Source organism: Zea mays, chromosome 4, assembly GCF_902167145.1.
Source record: "Zea mays cultivar B73 chromosome 4, Zm-B73-REFERENCE-NAM-5.0, whole genome shotgun sequence".
NCBI lineage: Eukaryota > Viridiplantae > Streptophyta > Magnoliopsida > Poales > Poaceae > Zea > Zea mays.
Genome location: NC_050099.1, coordinates 98265147 through 98276651, shown reverse-complemented (window position 1 = coordinate 98276651; position 11505 = coordinate 98265147). Strand labels below are relative to the sequence as shown.

Below are 11505 nucleotides of genomic sequence, written 5' to 3'. Positions count from 1 at the left end.
GTTAGAGCTGCTGTTAGATATATTAGAAATGGTGGTTCGAGAATAGTGAAATTTAAGGAAATTGTAGAGGAAGAGAAGTTGACCAACAAGCCATTTTTGAAGCTTGATGTCCCAACAAGATGGAACTCCACATTTCTAATGCTTAAAGCTGCGCTTGTTTATGAGAAAGTTTTCACTAGGTTGGCGGATGAAGACATGAGTTATGTTATTGATCTATCAGAAGGAAGAGATGGATTTGGTCATCCGGATGAATTAGATTGGCAAAATGCCAAGAAGATGGCAGATTTTCTAGAGCACTTCCATGATCTTACAGTTCGTATTTCTACTACACTTCAGATCACGTCCCATACATTCTTTCATGAGATTGGAGAAGTGCATTTATTAATTCAATCTTGGTTGAACAGTACAGATGATTTGTGTTGGGGACTTGTTCTCAAATGCTATGAATTAAGAACAAGGCAACATAAAATGTTAAATGATTTTGTCCTTCGTCCGTGAAGCATTATACCTTTTGGGATAATGGATCTTAGACGAAGGTTGATAAGCGTCTTATTACGAAGTTGAACCTTCGTAATAAACTTTCAATAAACGTTATAGAATAATGCAAAGTAAAAAAGGTAAGAATGGATAAATGATTCACAGATGCATAATATAATATTTACTTAATGTATTGAATCATAAAATACAATGATACCTATGCCTTGACAAAGGTTGTATTCCGAGAAATGCGATTGCAAAAATCAGAATGCGTGAACAGTAACGGAATACTGTTCACTATTTATAGGCACAGGACGCAGCCTGTGAGGAATTACAAGTATGCCCCTTATAAGAACTTACAACGTTGACTCAGACCTTTATGGACTAAAAGGTCATTCTATCTTTAAGTCGGTTTGTAATGCCGAAGCTCTGCGAAGAGGCACCTTCGGCTATCTTGTACGAACAGCTTCATCCGAGGATCACTTCTCTTTATAAGACCTTCGGCGACGAAGCATAGACCCAACAATTTGCAATGTGCTATGGGTATGAGAATGAAAGATAAATTTGATAAATATTGGGGACTTTGGCACACTAGCAGTGGAAATGAGAATGATCGGGGGAGAGGTAAGGGAAAAGAGAAGGAGAACCTTAACTTGCTGATTTTTGTTGCTGGCTGTCTTGATCCAAGATATAAGTTATCTATGTATACAAAGATCACAGTCGAAGAGATATTTGGTGAGGCAAGGGGACAATTAGTTTGGGAAGCAATTAAAACTTGTGTTCATGAGTTGTTTGATGAATATAGAAAGATATATGCTCCAAGTGAGGAGACAACTGATATAAGTGATCCAATAGCGACACAAGGAGGTAGAGGAGGCAAACTGAAAGAAGTTATTGCTAAGAGGATGAAGTTGGGACATGGGTCAAGCATCAATTCTAAGTCTGAACTTGACAAATATCTTTCTGAAGAAACTGAAGATACAGAAATGAAGATTGATCTTTTAGTATGGTGGAAGGCCTCCGAGCAAAGGTTTCCAGTTCTCTCTCGCTTGGCTCGTGATGTGCTTGCTATACCTATTTCAACAGTAGCTTCAGAATCTGCATTTAGCACAAGTGGACGTATTCTAGATGACTTTCGAAGCTCTCTTACTCCATTCATGCTTGAAGCACTAGTATGTACACAAGATTGGCTTAGATGGTCTGTACCTGTGGACATCATAGAGAATATTGAGGAATTAACGATGCTAGAAAAAGGTACAAGTACAACCTTTCTTCATTTATTTATTTTTCTTCATTATTTCACTGCTCACTTCAAATTTGACTTGTTGCAGAATTATTGGAAGAATTTGGTGCCAAAGGGAAGGGGAAAGAACAAGCTTCCACTTCAGTTTCACATGCAACAGCAACAGGAAGCAATTCACTGGAACATGGAATATCCAAGTCCTAAGCATTGCTTAATTGTGTCATGCTTCTTCTACTTTGTCTTCTGTTCACTACTTCACTCATTTGGAAACCATATGCTGCTGTCACGTGCTAGAATTTTAGTCTGTAATGTTGTCCAATTGGACTGAATTGACTCTGGTATAATGTTTTCCAGTTGGACTTGGACTGCTGTAATGTTGGCACGTTGCTGTAATACTGTCCAGTTGGACATGGACTGAACGTGTGATGTTTTGGGGGGCTGTATTCTGAGCAGAAATGATGTCAAAACTGCTGTAAAATGTGCTGCCATATTGTTCGGTCTGAGTATTAATATGCATGAGCTGCTCCTGTCTTGCTAAATTGTTGCGTGTATTGAATGGGTTATGGATATGACTGTATGCTTGCAGTCTTGCACTGATTTTTTGTTGTTTCGTTGGAAGATTACATGGTTTGGTGTGCACTGAAATTGGGTAAAATGGGTTACCCGATACCCAAACCCGAATTTTTGGGTACCCGAAATGTTGGGTACCCGTAATTTTGGATATAATTTCAGGTACCATTTTTAGAAACCCGAATTATAAAAAACCCGAATAACCCGACCCGAAACTTCGGGTAATCCCGAACGCCCAGGGCTAGCTCTATCTCCCTCCCGAGATCTCCTCCCTTCCCCCCCTTCTTCTCTCCCTTGCCGACGATTACGCCAGGTGCCCAGGTCTTCTTCGGGCCGAGGTCGCTGCCGCCATACACTTGGTGCCCAGGTCTTCTCCGGGCCCTTCGCCAGCGTCGAGCAGCACCAGGTACGTCAGTATGTGCACCCCTTGGTTTCCCATTCCTGCTGTGCGAAACCGAGCACCCAAACCCTAACTTGCTACTTGTATTGGGATCTGATCTGATTACAAGTGTACATGCATGTATTATGCATACGGACTTCGTTTATTTCGCAAAAATTATCTGGGCCCGCCCTTGAGGGTACATCCTCTTTGAATGCCTTGCCAACGGCGCCCTCTCCTTGAATGCCTCATGGAATGGTCCTATATTCAAATAACCAATGGTGTTCATCCCGGTTGTGTGTCTGATTGGAATGACATTTATGCCTTTTTTGCAGGCTGAGCTCCACAGTGGTTCTTGGAGAGGTCTGTGATAGACTACTAGGCTGAATACCTCATGGAATCTTGGAGAGAAAAGGGGATCTTGGAGAGGTTTGTGACACACTACTGTGGTGAATAGACCTATGCAGAAGAGAAAAAGGGAAAGAGAGAATGTTCTCAATGAATTGAAGTCCCTATGTCAAAAACAAGAGCAAGGAGCTGTTGTACAAGTGGCTTGTGGAAGGAGCATATCATATATTTGTAGGAGATAACTTTACACTTGATTCATGGGCGACTGGATTATAGGGGCGTTGATAAACATCGTGGGGAGTGTTGGCATAAACTTTGGTACCAACCTTCTGAAGTTGGGCCATGATCAGGTAGACATTACATGTTTCTGATTTGTGCTCCTTGTCCCTACTTCTAATATACTTCATATATGTATTCCAGTCAAAAGATCAAGGAGAGCATACATGTGGGTGCCCTAGTCTGACCCATTTAGTTAGCTGAGGGTGAAAACATCTTTCTTTAGTTTAAGGGGGTGTTTGAAAGCACTAGAGCTAATAGTTAGCTACTAAAATTAGCTGAAGACATCCAAACAATCTAGCTAATAGTTCAATTATTACCTACTTTTAGTAAATTAGCTAGCTAATTTTACTAGCAATTTTTAGCCAACTAACTGTTAGCTTTAGGGAATTCACCCCCCCCCCCCCCTAAATCCATGTTTTCATTACAAAAAAACAGGAAGAATGAACCCTAGTAACACCCTTTTTTGGTTACCAGATGACCTGGCCATTTCATCTAGAGCCTTCATCATGAGAAAATGTTGCGTTAACTGATTAGGCTATTGACTGCCTAGTTAGCTATTTCTGGTGCTCTTGAAGGTGTTGTAAGCAATAAATTATGCATTTGATGACAACTCTTGGACAGCATGTCAAATATAGCTTGATTCCCGAGGCCAGTTTTTGTAACTTTGTAGGTAACATCTGCTGCAGTACTGGAGCATTGTCTACTTAGTTCCTAATATCCTTTGAAATTAATGTGATCGTAGTTATCTTTACGTGCGGACTATGAAAAAAAGAAAACCAAGTTATGACTATGAGAAATTGGGTGATAAATAAGGAAAAAACCAGCCCCCAATGTCATGTTGAAGAGATCTAGCACTTGCACTAGGCTCAATTCCCTATGTGTGAATATGATGTTGTTTTACGTTGGAAGATGAATAAAAATGTGTTCGTTTTATTTGGCAGAGAGAAAAGCTTTCCTTAATTAACAACAGCGAGGGAAATGAAAAATTCGTTCCAAAGTCTGTAATGCATTTCCAGACTTGGAGAATAGGTAACCCTGTCTGCTAGAATTTATTTACTAATTTTAGAGTCTTTTAATCAAGACCAACTTTAATGCTACATCTGCATTCAGGTATACTTTTTTTTGCTGCTGGGAACTGCCTCAACTTCATGTCATTTGCTTATGCTGCACAGGTTCTTTTCGTTGTCCTCGAGACCTCAAAAGAAAAATTAGTTTAACATGTAGGATGTAATATAATATGGGAAACTCATGAATGGTTGTGTAAACATGTAAAGAATAAAACTCTCATGGAGACTGTATTTGCGCCCTGTATTTGCGCCCTGTTTTTTTCCATTAGTTCTTGGGGGTAAAAAGATAAGAGCTTATCAGTCATACAGTTTCCATCTCTCCTTGTTTCTTAGAGCTAATAATGCCATCCAATCATATTTTCTTTTCTCTTTCTAGCCCAGTGTTTTGGTTTGAACATTGATTATTTACTTGCTATATTACAGTCACTACTTGCAGCTCTTGGATCAATCCAGTTTGTGTCCAACATTGCTTTTGCCTACTTTGTTTTGAACAAGACTATTTCAGTGAAGTATGTATGATTCTCACTTTCTGGTAGCTGGAATGAAAATTACAATAACTACATGGAATCATGTGACTATGAAGCTTCTGCTATTCTTTCCAGAGTCATGGTAGCCACAACATTTATAGTCTTTGGCAACATCTTCTTAGTATCCTTTGGCAACCATCAATCACCTGGTATGGGTTGTTCCATTTGCCATTTCTACTATATGTAGTATCAGCAGCATATTTGCAATGTCGAGATGTGCAATTTTGTTTTTTTTCGTGGTGCCCATGTACTCCTGCTGACACTAAAATTATCTTGTCAGTTTACACGCCGGAGCAGCTGATAGCAAAATACAGCAATTTGGTGTTTGTTCTTTATTGCATGTCATTGGTCTTTGTTGTTGCATTTAACCACTATCTCTACAGGTGATGCCTTGCTCTTGCTCATATAACCCAGTCTCTTCAGAAACAGGGCCATGCTCTTCCTTACCAGTTCTAATTTTTTTTGCAGGAGTGGAGAAACTATTATTTCAAATAGTTCAAAAAATGCTGGCACATATTGGCGAACAATGTTGCCATTTTCTTATGCTGTTGTATCTGGTGCTATTGGGTCTTGCTCAGTCTTGTTTGCAAAGTCATTGTAGGTTATATTTTATTTTGTAAACATCCATGCATCTAGGATGCTGATTCTTTCAGATTTATTTGGTGCTGACTGCCATGTGTTATCCCCACTCCTTCCTGTTCCCTGTCTAGGTCTAACATGATGAGGCTGACTATGAACAGCAGATACGAGTTTCATAGCTGGTTCACATACTCAATTGTTCTTCTGTTTCTGTGTACCGCTGGATTTTGGGTATGGCTAACCTAATGCGTTGTTCATGAGGCTACTCTGCTGCTCTTATTTGTCTAATTCAACTCCATATGCCCTATGTGACAGATGGGAAGATTGAATGAAGGGTTGTCATTATTTGATGCAATACTGATTGTTCCAATGTTTCAAATTGCTTGGACCTTCTTCTCTATCTGTACAGGATTTGTTTACTTTCAAGAATATCAAGTAGGTTCCTGTTTGAGATAATGGGATAATGAAAAGTGAATCATGCATTGCTTAATTAGAAACTGGGTATTCTGTTTTTCCTCTGTCAGGTATTTGATACGCTCAGGATAATTATGGTTGTATTGGGCATGACATTTGTCTTTGTTGGGATCTCCTTGCTAGCACCCGATGACACTAAAGGTTTGTAAAAGGTTGATTTTCATGTGCTTTCACACAGAAGATTTTGACTCTTGGACAATTGTCACCAGCTGATACGAAAGATGGTTCGAGCACTGCCGAGGAATCTATAATTGATATGGACAGGTTCTATTCCACGAAATTGTAGAAAATTTCATGTTTTGCTCTGATGCATTCTTTGTTCAGTATCACATTCAGTGTTGTGATATGTAACTTGGACACTGCAGAAATGGAAAGATGCAGATGGAGGAGACAGACACAGATGATAGCAACTCGTTTGTCACTTCTGTAAAAGCAAAAGCAAAACGTGTACTGTTGAAGGCAAAGGTCATTGGCTTTCTTTCTGGATCTGATTCCACCATTGATCTGTCACAAATCTGCCTCTCACCTGATCTTGTTTGCAGTCTGCATGCTCCATGTCCCTTGGCCTTGGGGAGGACACAATAAGCGCTTCGTCCGTGCTTGCCATGCCTATGGTCTCATCAAGAACAACCGGCTTCAGAGGAATTGAAGATGACCGTTCAAAGTACGTTCCTTTAAGAACCACAGATTGGAGTAATCTTTAGCGGACGGTGATATATAGATACACAGCAAAGGTCTTTACTTTTGATGTTGCATAGCGGGTGGCAGTAAAGTATTTTGTTGCTCCAGAGGCTATTGTTTGTTGTAATCATAGTTAGCTGTAACACGAGTGTATAGTTCAACGTTTCTCCCTTCAAAACACTGTCCATAGCCAGCTGCATAGTACATTTGTAAGTTTTAGAATACAGATCAAATGATTCAATTCGCTTCTTATTTGCTCAACCACTCCTACGGTTGCATGTGCTGTGATCATCTTATGCAGAATTGCAATAGCTTCTGCGGACTGCGGTCTGGCCGCACCAGGGTGCCTTTTAGTTTACATATTACCGTAGCGTAATGTAATAAGTAACTGATAACATTAAATCATGTTTATTTATGTCCAACTGTAATTAAATATTACATTAAAAATTGATATCAGTCTATTTAAACTTATTACTGTTGGTACTCGACTGTAAATTATTATTATTATTATTATCATTTACGTTATATTTCGTGAACCAAATAACACCTGGAAAAGGAACTGGAACCGGGTTTGGTTAGGCTGCGCGTTCCAGCATGTTCATGGGGAAAAGCTCTAGTAAGAGTAAGACCGTTCAGTGACTCAGTTCAGTGAGAGTCACGTCTGCTAGATGTTGCAACTAATCATTTTTTTATTGTTTAGAGTTCAAAAAATTCAAAAAAAATGTAATCTTTTTTTACAAATTTCATCCCATTCCATCTATAAATAGCACTACTCGGGTGGAATTCATTCCACAAACTATTTCATCTTATTTTCTAGATTTCAACACCTTCACAGATTTCTTGTGTGATTTCAAAGGGTTGAAACAAATCTGCATGAATTACTTAATTGTGAAATAGAAAAGATGATGTGGCTATGGATTGAGACTATAACCTGCTGCAGATGTAATGTACTAGAGCAGCAGAGACGAGAATGAAATCGATAGCTGATATAAAGGCGAGAGGGATGGTGCATTGGCACGAACCTAACTCTTTCGCTTTGGATCACCAGATTTTTCTTCCTACAGCGTAATGACACATCGACACCGGTGCTCCCTGTCCTTGGAGGGCCGAAACACGTATCTTTCTGACAGGCGCGATCCGACCAGAAATTCTGTTGACAGCCCATCGACCGTGCTAGCAGCGAGAACCCCAAGTGGGATGCGCCCCTGCGGCTCTACCTCCCCAAGCTTGAGGCCTCGCCACCGTCGGCGGAGCGGAAACTGGAAGCGAGAAAGAACATAAATAAGGATAGAGGCGAGGGCGTCCTCCTGCTGCGGTTTGAGCTCAAGGCGGAGTTGGTCGTGCTCACCGCATCTACCGCGGTGCTGATCCACGGCAAGTGGACACACCATGGTCCTACCACCTAGTGGGCCCTGACGACAGCCAGTCTAATGGCGTCATCAACTCCCAGACATTCGCCCAAGGAAACGACCACCACCACCATTAGAGCGGCGAGGGCGAGCTCGTCGTCGCGCTCCCTGTCCCACTCCCATGGTGTCCAGTCCCGTCACACAGTCACCGCTCATGGTGACGGCACCGTGGCTGTACCCAGCGATAGTGCTCGCTGACAACGGAGATACGAATTTACCACACACCAGTTATGGCGGGGTCCGCAGAAACGCTCGCTAACTCGCGGTATGTAGGACTCTTACTCTGCCAGCTCTGGCTATGGCTCTTCTAGGAAAATAGATTACTCTTTATTTTCAGGAAGAGCTCTAAAAAAAATATCCTATTTAGTTGGAAACATAGCTTCTCCTGTGATGTGGGCCCGACGATGAGAAAAACATGAAAGATGAGATGGTAGAAGCTCCTTTTTCTAGCTCTTAGTTTCTGTTTGTTTTTGGAGGAGCTCCTCCCCTTTTTTAAAAAGAGCCCATCAAAGGACCTCCTTTTTGATAGAATTTTTTCCGAGGAGTTGTTGGAGGATCCCTACCAAAGGGGGTCGTACTGATCTCCTCCTCAAGGTCGTCGACTCAAGTGGAGGTAAAGCCGGTTCTGGTGTGCCCATCACCTTTGGAGGCCTCGTGTTGGTTCTGACATGTGGACAAAACACTCGGTCATGGTTGGCTCAAGAGTGCTTAACAAAATGAGAAGCATGAGCGCTCAATGTCTTCTTAGGGTGTCCCATTTGAAAATTTGACGGAGGTATTTTTAGGGTAACCAAGGCGTAGTGGACCTTAAGTACGTTTGTACCCTTGGTTACCTACTACATTCTCAGAATATACTGTACAACAATATAGTTACGGAACAATGATTGTCTTGACCCAACCGCACCAAAATTTTGTACCCACTAGTGAGACTGGCAAATGAGCCTGCTTTGGTCTTTGTGGGCCCATTCAACTTGTGTTATCCGCACAACCTTCTTGTGCCGAACCCTCGAGGCCTTTGTCCTAGAGCCCTCGAGGTCCTTGTGTTCGCCAATCCAGGGAGGAATGAGGCCATCGGGAGTGAAGTACCAAGGTCTTCGATCTCATGGCCCAAAGGCCCCTTCCATGGGCCAAATCTTCGTGGCCCGTAGACCCAACTAGGGCCTATGGAGCCTTAGTGTCGTGCTAGGGGGACTTCGTACATTTAGCGTAGTCTCCGCCATTTAGGCTTGTCTACACTATATTAGTGCTCTACATTCGCAGATAAGGTTGATATGAGGTTAACATAAGGGTGATTGAGGACTGATTATGCCATTGTACCAACAATAGCCCCCGAGGGGTAGACTTAACCTAATGAGCCTGTCCCAAAGCCTGCCAGGAAGGATGCAAACACTGCCCTTGATCATCAGTTTGAGTTGCATCAGGGGCGTCAAAAAGTTGACTGGACGTGTGAAATGATGGGTGTTATTGTTTGCACTTTCCGGGTTTTGAAATAAAAGTTGACTAGACGTGTGAAATGATGGGTGTTATTGTTTGCACTTTCCGGGTTTTGAAATAAAAGGAGGCGATCGTCTCTAGGGTGTTTACTCTTTTCACCTTTCACTTTTTCTGCATAGACACTTCTTGCTTCCTCGTGCTTGCTGTTCACCACCGTCGCTACCGAAAGTGCCAACGATCCTCGTGAACCACCATGGAGAGCTGGCGTGGCTCAAGACCTTCGGACGCCATCAACTTCGGTATGCCACCATGTCTACTCAGCAGGCTCTAGCAACTCGGTGACACCTTCACCGGTTGTGGAAATTGCCCCGATGGGCAGTTCGCCTTCTGTGGGTTCCAGCGTTGCCATCCAGTCGTTAGTGGATGACGTGAGTGAAAGTCAGGGGGCAACTAGTGGTGGGGACTTGGTTACTTCACTGCGGGGTTGGGGAGGACTCTTAGGTCAGAGACTCTACCATGACCGCGAGACGAAGTCATAGTTTTTTATGCTTTTTTGTTGCTGGCTTTCACTTGTCGTGCCATGATTTCGTGGTCGAAATGTTGGGGAGGTATGGAGTTCAAATTCACCAGCTAACTCCGAACACTATGGCGGCTCTAAGTAAATTTGTGTGGGCAGTAACCACTTACGGAGGTGTAAAGTCCATAGATGTCTTCACTACGCATTACTATTTGCACTAGCAAAAGAAAATCGTTAACAAGTATGTGCAACAGTTTGGGAGTTGCACATTCACAATGAAAACTAGGAAGACCAGGGAGGCGGTGACTGAGTTAGTTCCCTATGCCAAGGATCATTGTGGCAGCTGGCTTGAATATTGATTTTATGTAAAGGTTGAAGGCGATGGGGTATCTTGTTGGCCGCATGCTAGCAAGATGACTTTGTATGATTACACGTCCTTTCCAAGATTCAGCGTGGGGGGCGAATGGCCCTAATGATAAGGCTTTTGGTTACACAACTATTGTCAGCAAAGGGTGTGACCTTGTCGAAGAGTTTGTGGCACATGGAGCCTGGCCCTTAAGTTGGAATGGATGGTTGGAGACCTTGCAAGGGCAGTGTTGAGCCCTCCCTTTATGCTGATTTAAGGGGGAGGTCTGTCAAAGACTTTGTGAAGGAGATCGAAGAGGAGGCAAACAAACTTATCGGTCCATATGAGGACCTAAAAGGCATCAGGTCTCTTGATATTCAGAACGAGACATCTAGGTGAATAAGGTGTTCAAGCTTATGGGCATATCTTATGGCCCGTACATGGCGGTACCCAAGGGGGGGAAGCGAAAAAAGAAGTCATGGGAGGTGAAAGGAACATAGACGCCTAAGAGGGGGGGGGGGGTGAATTAGGACTTCTAAAACTTTCCGCTAAACTAGGCCACAAATAAACCCCTAGAACAAAACCTATGCAAATAAGCAAACTAGAATGTGCAAACTAGGTTTTGTCTAAGTGTTGTTATCTCTACCGCAAAAGGAGTTTTGCAAACTATGTTCCAATCCTAACAATTCTAACTAGGAATAGAGAGAAAGAAACTTAGGTACTTTAATGTAAATGTGGAAGGTAAAGAGCAAAGGTAGAGATACAAACTCTCGTGGACGACACCGGTATTTTTACCGAGGTATCCGAAACCATGCAAGGTCCTGACTAATCCTCGTTGGTGCCCCTACTCAAAGGGTAGCCCACGTGATGGCCAAGGACAACGGATGAGTAACTCCATAGAGAGTCGCATGCCTTCTCCATGCACTAGGGGTGCTCTGCTTTTGGCTCCTCTTGGATGCTCCCCATCATCTTCACTATCGAGCTTCCAGCCAAAATGCCGTGGGCCTCGTTCCCTCTTGTACACGGTGGCGGCCACACCACAATCACAGTTGATGTGGTCTCACAAGACAATGCCCCACTTGGTACAATTACAATGGCTCACACAAGAGACGAGGGGTTTGTGGGTTGTCTAACCTCACTCACACAACTAGGAACAAACCTAGAGCAAGCGCTAG

General features: G+C 42.6%; 1 protein-coding gene and 1 pseudogene across 4 annotated transcripts; both read left to right on the top strand.

Annotated features, from left to right (window-relative positions):
- Nucleotides 1–2471: 2471 nt before the first annotated feature.
- LOC100381948 (putative magnesium transporter NIPA8) lies at nucleotides 2472–6888 on the top strand. Of its 4 annotated transcripts, XM_008679315.4 has the most exons (14): nucleotides 2472–2696; nucleotides 3005–3367; nucleotides 4238–4325; nucleotides 4407–4468; nucleotides 4787–4872; nucleotides 4966–5039; nucleotides 5171–5273; nucleotides 5359–5487; nucleotides 5601–5700; nucleotides 5785–5904; nucleotides 5994–6084; nucleotides 6153–6207; nucleotides 6309–6408; nucleotides 6486–6888. In XM_008679315.4, the coding sequence occupies exons 2-14, from the start codon at nucleotides 3275–3277 to the stop codon at nucleotides 6645–6647; spliced, it is 1263 nt and encodes a 420-aa protein (XP_008677537.1). In that variant the 5' UTR covers nucleotides 2472–2696; nucleotides 3005–3274; the 3' UTR covers nucleotides 6648–6888. The 4 variants fall into 4 exon arrangements, with proteins under 4 accessions (XP_008677537.1, XP_008677538.1, XP_035822920.1 ...); NM_001318214.1 differs by lacking the exon at nucleotides 4407–4468 and having other exon boundaries at nucleotides 2546–2696; nucleotides 6486–6883; XM_008679316.4 differs by lacking the exons at nucleotides 4238–4325; nucleotides 4407–4468.
- Nucleotides 6889–7594: 706 nt separating this feature from the next.
- On the top strand, nucleotides 7595–10804 carry LOC109945777 (uncharacterized; annotated as a pseudogene).
- The last annotated feature ends 701 nt before the right edge of the window (nucleotides 10805–11505 follow it).